Source organism: Neoarius graeffei, chromosome 25, assembly GCF_027579695.1.
Source record: "Neoarius graeffei isolate fNeoGra1 chromosome 25, fNeoGra1.pri, whole genome shotgun sequence".
Classification (NCBI taxonomy): Eukaryota; Metazoa; Chordata; class Actinopteri; order Siluriformes; family Ariidae; genus Neoarius; species Neoarius graeffei.
In genome coordinates this window covers 31,151,068-31,158,177 of record NC_083593.1, presented here as the reverse complement: position 1 = coordinate 31,158,177, position 7,110 = coordinate 31,151,068, and the positions used below count along the sequence as shown (strand labels likewise).

At 42.2% G+C, this 7,110-nt stretch overlaps 1 protein-coding gene across 1 annotated transcript; it reads right to left on the bottom strand.

Annotated features, from left to right (window-relative positions):
• Positions 1–958: 958 nt before the first annotated feature.
• Positions 959–2,999, bottom strand: pwp1 (PWP1 homolog, endonuclein). Its single transcript, XM_060908582.1, has 2 exons — positions 2,921–2,999; positions 959–2,732 (listed from the first exon to the last, which is right to left on the bottom strand). The coding sequence occupies exons 1-2, from the start codon at positions 2,997–2,999 to the stop codon at positions 1,111–1,113; spliced, it is 1,701 nt and encodes a 566-aa protein (XP_060764565.1). The 3' UTR covers positions 959–1,110.
• Between the last annotated feature and the right edge of the window lie 4,111 nt (positions 3,000–7,110).

Here is a 7,110-nt window from a genome sequence, read left to right as displayed (position 1 = left end):
CTTGGCAAAATGGTGGCCAATCACTTTGTCACCATAAGTGACGAAGATTTATAAATTATGAAATAAAATGCTGTTCCGAAAAGCACTAAAGATGCTTCAAAGGTTGGTCTGAAACTATTCAAAGGTGGAATTGTGATTTATTTTATATATTTCAAAACAAAGTATTTTGTGTGACTCGGCATAGATAAGTGACAAGTCTGCACCATGCCATTATGACATTTGCATGCCGCTTTTGAAGTTTGAAATAAATTATTTTTTAAATCAATCACCTGTGTATTTATACTAAAACAATTATCTGCCTCAGGCTCAGTGAATATCGACGAATAATAACCTCGACTTTGTTTCGGTTATTATTCACCAATATTCGCTTCACCTTTGCTGAATTGTGAGATAGAATTGTGAAAATTAACCATAATTAACTATGTTACATTAAAAAAGTAAATATAGCAACAAATGGCCAGATAACTTAATATTTACACTTCTACTTATAAAAAGAGATGTTTATTTGTATAGCTGTGCATACATTTAATGTTTCAGTAGTTTAAAAATACATCCTTTCTTCCTGTTCATATCAAATAATGAATGGTGGTTTCTAACTTGAGGTTTCCTCTCATTTCCTCCCACTTCTTAAAACATGACCAAAGGCAGATTGGCTAGTCGAAATTGACCCTGGGTATGAACAGGGGTGTCAAACCTCCAAGTGGCACCATGCATCGTTCCATCAAGCATGTATTCCCACGTCATGGCCACTGTTAGCGTTAACATCTGTCCTAGAGCACCTAGGACAGGCTCTAGATCTAATGTGCGTTAGCATCTATCCTAGAGCACCTTGGACAGACCCTGATTCAGACAGCAATTACTAAAGATGAATTAATGTTTCTAAACTCATAAAAGCAAGCTATTTATAATGTAACACAAGGCTTCAGCATTAAACATCTGTTTAATAATTTCTTGACAAAAATGTACATACATTTTTGCAGTAAATGGTACATTAATTTATCATGTACACCAAAAGCAATGTCTATATTGATTTACTTTTCTCTAAACAGAACCTGCTTATTTTGTATCATGAAAATAAGTTCCTTTGTCACAAAGTCTGCAGCTCTTCCATTAAGAGACCTCCATGTCAACCGTACTGCTGCTGGAGTCCACAGGCACTGTGTTGGCAACCAATCGCTCCCGAGTGCTGAAAACCTCCGCGACTGCAGCTACGTCACTAATGTCCCATACACGCAGCCCATCTTTCTGACCTCCAAATGCATAAACAAATGGCAGGTCAGGACAGCAAGCTGCACAAAACAGAACTCCCATTTTCATGTCCCTGGAGTGAATGAGCTTGGGCTTGTTTCCAAGAATATCCCAGATCTTCACATGTTTGTCAGCAGAGCTGGTAACCAGACAACCACTCACTTGACTGCTCAGGTCCATACCCGACACCTCTCCATCATGTGCCCTCAGCGTGAAGACCAGCTTGTCTGATCTGGCATCTAAACAGTAAATGAAGCCGTCCTCTGTACTTGCAAGGAAGTTGCATGGGGAGAAGTGATTCCACACCAGTCGCTCCACCTGACCGCTGAATCGCCAGATACGATTGCTGGATTCTGGACTGCGACAGTCGTATAGAACAGCTGACTTATCATAAGACCCAGTGATGAGAGTCTGTGCCTCGAATGGGTGGAACTTCAGAGTCTGGACCTTATCTGTGTGACGTGTTAGTGTTGTTGCTGGCTTGCCTTGCACAAGGTCCCAAAGAATCACAGTCTCATCGGCAGAAGCACTTCCCAAAACATTCCTAACCATTCTGTTCCATGACAAATCCAACACAGCATCAGTGTGGCCCTCTACAGGCTCAGCAGCATTCTTCTTTTTTTTCTTCTTCTTGGTCTTCTTACTGCCCAAAGAAAACACAGGCTCTAAGCTATCCACCACATCCAGATCCCACACATCAATAACAGGAGTCATGTTTCCTATGGCTGCATAATTCCCTGTACCTTCATCAGGGCTGGGGTCAAAGTTCAGCCACTCGACACTCAGTGGATAAGCAGGCAGGAGAATGTCGTGGTGGACATACAGAGAATTCTCTTCAGAGTTATACACATAAACCTCAAGATTGCAACAATCCTTCTCAGCCCGACCAGCCAGAATGAGGTTATCAGTAGGCTTGACCTGGAAGTCCTCTCGTTCATACTGGTCTGTGTCTTTGATGGTGATATAAGGATCTTCTTCATTACTGCCAAACACTGTCAGGCCTGCCAAACTGTCCCCGAGGTTAGCCGTCTGAAGATCTTCCTCATCATATTTGTCCAGTTCATACTCAGCAAGATCATCTTCTGCTGGCTTTGCTTCATAATCAGCAGTCATATCTGGGGCTGACTGAGTTTCTGTTTTCTCTTGCTCAATCACCAGGCATTCTTCCTCCTCATCATCATCATCATCTTGCCTTAATTCATCCTTTGCCTCAGCTATGATGCGCTGCAGCTCCTCTTTGCTCAATTCAACTTTATCTGGTGTTTCCTTAGAAACCCCCTTCTTCACCCATCCAACACAAGTTATTTGAGAGCTCATGATCACACCAAATAGTAAATAACTGTTAATTAGTACCGGAGGTATCAAGAGTTTATAAAATATGCGCGCTACTGCACAGGGAAACACGAGGCGTATCGGGGGCCTCTTAGAGCGTGGCCCGAGTTGATGACGTAATGCGTGTTGCCGAGTAGATCTCCTGCGTATTTCTCCCCCCCAAAAAAATAAAAAAATAAAATAAAACAGCAGTCTGGAGAAGACAGAAGTTGTTATCAATATACTATCTTATAATATGTTGGTGATATTTATAAACAACTCAGGGTATATAAACTCTGGTAATTGTACTAGAATGAAAGCAGGCGTTTGAGCCAGCCTAACAAGTCTACAGATATCAGACCTGGCACTTGTTTCACCACTGAGCTCTGAACATCTGGAGAGCTCATCGGCTCGTCAGAGTGAAGCCGGCTGGCCGCCATCTTACCACTTCCGTCGCGGACCGGTGTCACGGTCTGATCGTGCGCTAGTATAAAACCATGCGCATGCGCAGACCGATTTCCCCCCCCAGTCAACTTCCGGGAAGTTTAAATTTACCATTTCTTGCTGCGATTTTGCACCGAGCATTTCAACACATTTGTGGACTAATAGAACGCGAATTGTGACTACAATTGTGAGATTTGATTATCAGTAGACAAGAATGGTTTGGATTGAATTTTATTAGTATATGTGTAAATGAAGTTAATAAAGTTGTTCAAAACACTTCACATTCTTACTTCGTTCTTTCATATATACTTAAACAAATCAAAATTCATGAAGATAAAGTTCATCATTGCTGGCTGGTCCTGATCAGCCTACTTAGTGCATAAACTGGAACTAAAACACTGGTCATTCATTCATTCATCAAGATAAAGTGAAAATTTATTTGTGGATCAAGTATGAACGTAAATCCCATATCATATTGGGCTGTTAAATTCTGACTAGGTCCAATGACAGGAGTCTAATTATACCAGGTTGGTAAATTTGACAGAAGAACTATATTAGAATCATGATGAGTCTCACTCAAACAAATCAATATTCATCAAGATAAAGTGAAAATTTATTTGTGGATCAAGTATGATCATAAATCTTCTATCATATTGGGCTGGTAAATTCTGACTAGGCCCAATGACAGCAGTCTAGTTATACCAAGTTGGTAAATTTGAGAGAATAACTAAATTATTATAATCATGAGGAGTCTTACTTAAACAAATCAATATTCATCAAGATAAAGTGTAAATAATTCAAGTATGAACATGAACATAAATCTCATATTAGGCTGGTAAATTCAGGCTAGGCCCAATTATACCAAGTTGGTAAATTTATACTGTGGTAAATTCAGACCGTGGCTGCTACAGTTTAAATTGACCTGGTAAATTCAGACTAGTGGTAAATTCAGACCGTGACACCGGAACTGTCATTGAGACTACTGGAAGCTACACAAAATTGGACAAGTTATTTATGTAGTCGGTGAGAAAAATTAAAAGAAAAATGCCTACATGTGCAGCAGTGAACTGTACAAATCTCATCTCATTATCTCTAGCCACTTTATCCTGTTCTACAGGGTCGCAGGCAAGCTGGAGCCTATCCCAGCTGACTACGGGCGAAAGGCAGGGTACACCCTGGACAAGTCGCCAGGTCATCACAGGGCTGACACATAGACAACCATTCATACTCACACCTACGGTCAATTTAGAGCAGGGGTGCCCAAATTGATCCATAAAGGGCCATGTGGCTGCAGGTTTTCATTCCAGCCATGCAGCAGCACCCTGATTTGGCTTATTCAATCAACTGACACACCCACCCTTTAATCAAGGGTGGGTGTGGCTGCAAGTATTTGACTGTGTGAAGACAGTTCAGTTGATTGAATGAGCCAAATCAGGTGTGCTGCTGCATGGCTGGAATGAAAACCTGCAGCCACATGGCCCTTTATGGATCAATTTGGGCACCCCTGATTTAGAGTCACCAGTTAACCTAACCTGCATGTCTTTGGACTGTGGGGGAAACCAGAGCACCCGGAGGAAACCCACGCGGACACGGGGAGAACATGCAAACTCCGCACAGAAAGGCCCTCGCCGGCCCCGGGGCTCGAACCCAGGACCTTCTTGCTGTGAGGCGACAGCGCTAACCACTACACCACCATGCCGCCCCGCTGTACAAATCGTCAGGTCAAAGGTTGTGGACGGACATTTAAGGAAGAAGAAATATACGAAAGAGAAAGATGCACTGTATAAGAGAAAAACTGAAATAATCTCCGTAAAAATAATTATAGTAGTAAAAAAGGAGCCATTCAAAAAAATATCAGAGACTGGACTGGAAAAGAAAAAAAACAATGACAGTGAAGGGGAACGCAATAAAGATATGTAAGGAATGTGAGTGAAGTTGAGAAAATAAGAGGAGGTAATGGGGGGGCAGGAGATCTATACTTTTCTTGGGGCAAGTTTCATCGGATACCACAGTTTAACATATAAGCCAAATACACGTGATGGGAGTGGTAATATGGCGGCCACATGACTTCACCGTCTTTACAGCGGGGAATAGACCATGCGCTCTCCAGATCTTGTTTCACACACTGACCGGTACGTAAAATATCCGGAGAGCTCACTGGCCAATCCGCACTGTCCAAACCAGGGAAGCGGCCATTTTACCACACCCATCGCGTGTATTTGGCTTAGGTGTTAAAGCGTCGTATCCAATCAAATTTGCCCCAAGAAAAGTATTTCCTGACTTTTTTCCCCTTTCATTGCCTCCTTCTTATTTTCTCAACTTTACCCATATTCCTTACATATCTTTATAGCGCCCCCGTTCATTGTTATTTTTTTCCCTTTTCCAGTTCAGTCTCTGATAATTTTTTTGAACGGCTCTTTTACTACTATAATTATTTTTACGGAGATTACTTCAGTTTTTCATTTATACAGTGTATCTTTCTCTTTCGTATATTTATTCTTCCTTTCTATTTAGAACAGTTGATGATGATGATGATGATGATGATGAGTTTATTTGGTAAAATAATGTACAAAATACAAATATAGTGCACATTAAAATACATGGAAAGCACAATAAAGTGTAAATGCTTATTTCCATTGTGGTCCAAGTACATCAAGTGCCAAAAAAGGGGTACAGGGGAGAATCTGTTGTTGAAACAGGATTATTTTCTTGTGTTATTGGCCATTTTGACTTCATTCTCACAGTCATATCTTAACAGTATTTATTGGTCACATAATTCAGTCATTTTAGACACATTTACTTTGTACAGCCAAACTTAAAATCATAACCCGGCTGCCGTCTGGGAATTAAGCCGTAAAATATGGAAATATGACCAACCCTGATTTAGAGTACTTATAGATATATTTGCACTCAATTTAAACTAAAATCATGTCGTTAAAACAGACAAGCATGCCCATTTTGTCAATTTGTTCAAGTGGGTATGACGTGTAGATGATTTTATTGGACCATCACCCTTGTCAATTGTGCTTAGCCTGTGGTCAATGAAAATAACTACTGACCAAACTAGAACAATAACATGTCTTTATATTTGCATTCCTCACTACCATTTCTGCCTAAGGCTATGGTCCTTCTTTCATTTAGGCTACTTTTTTCATTTTGGCTAATTTACTCAGTTCATTTTTCTTTTTGAATTTGAGCCTTTGAGTTTGAGGTGGGGCAGCACGGTGGTGTAGTGGTTAGCGCTGTCACCTCACAGCAAGAAGATCAGGTTCGAGCCCCGTGGCCGGCGAGGGCCTTTCTGTGTGGAGTTTGCATGTTCTCCCCGTGTCCGCGTGGGTTTCCTCCGGGTGCTCCGGTTTCCCCCACAGTCCAAAGACATGCAGGTTAGGTTAACTGGTGACTCTAAATTGACCGTAGGTATGAATGTGAGTGTGAATGGTTGTCATTCCTATGTGTCAGCCCTGTGATGACCTGGCGACTTGTCCAGGGTGTACCCTGCCTTTCGCTTGTAGTCAGCTGGGATAGGCTCCAGCTTGCCTGCAACCCTGTAGGACAGGATAAAGCGGCTAGAGATAATGAGATGAGATGAGTTTGAGGTCTCACATTCAATATGGGCGGCACGGTGGTGTAGTGGTTAGCGCTGTCGCCTCACAGCAAGAAGGTCCGGGTTCGAGCCCCGTGGCCAGCGAAGGCCTTTCTGTGTGGAGTTTGCATGTTCTCCCCGTGTCCGCGTGGGTTTCCTCCGGGTGCTCCGGTTTCCCCCACAGTCCAAAGACATGCAGGTTAGGCTAACTGGTGACTCTAAATTGACCGTAGGTGTGAATGGTTGTCTGTGTCTATGTGTCAGCCCTGTGATGACCTGGCGACTTGTCCAGGGTGTACCCTGCCTTTCGCCCGTAGTCAGCTGGGATAGGCTCCAGCTTGCCTGCGACCCTGTAGAAGGATAAAGCGGCTAGAGATAATGAGATGAGATGAGACATTCAATATGAAACAAGTCTAGGCTTAGGCTTTGATCTAGTCTGGAGCATTTCCATAACAAATCTGACTCAGTCATAGTGTTCATGCCAGATATTAGTGCAGATTTTCAACAAAAACAGACAAGACGAT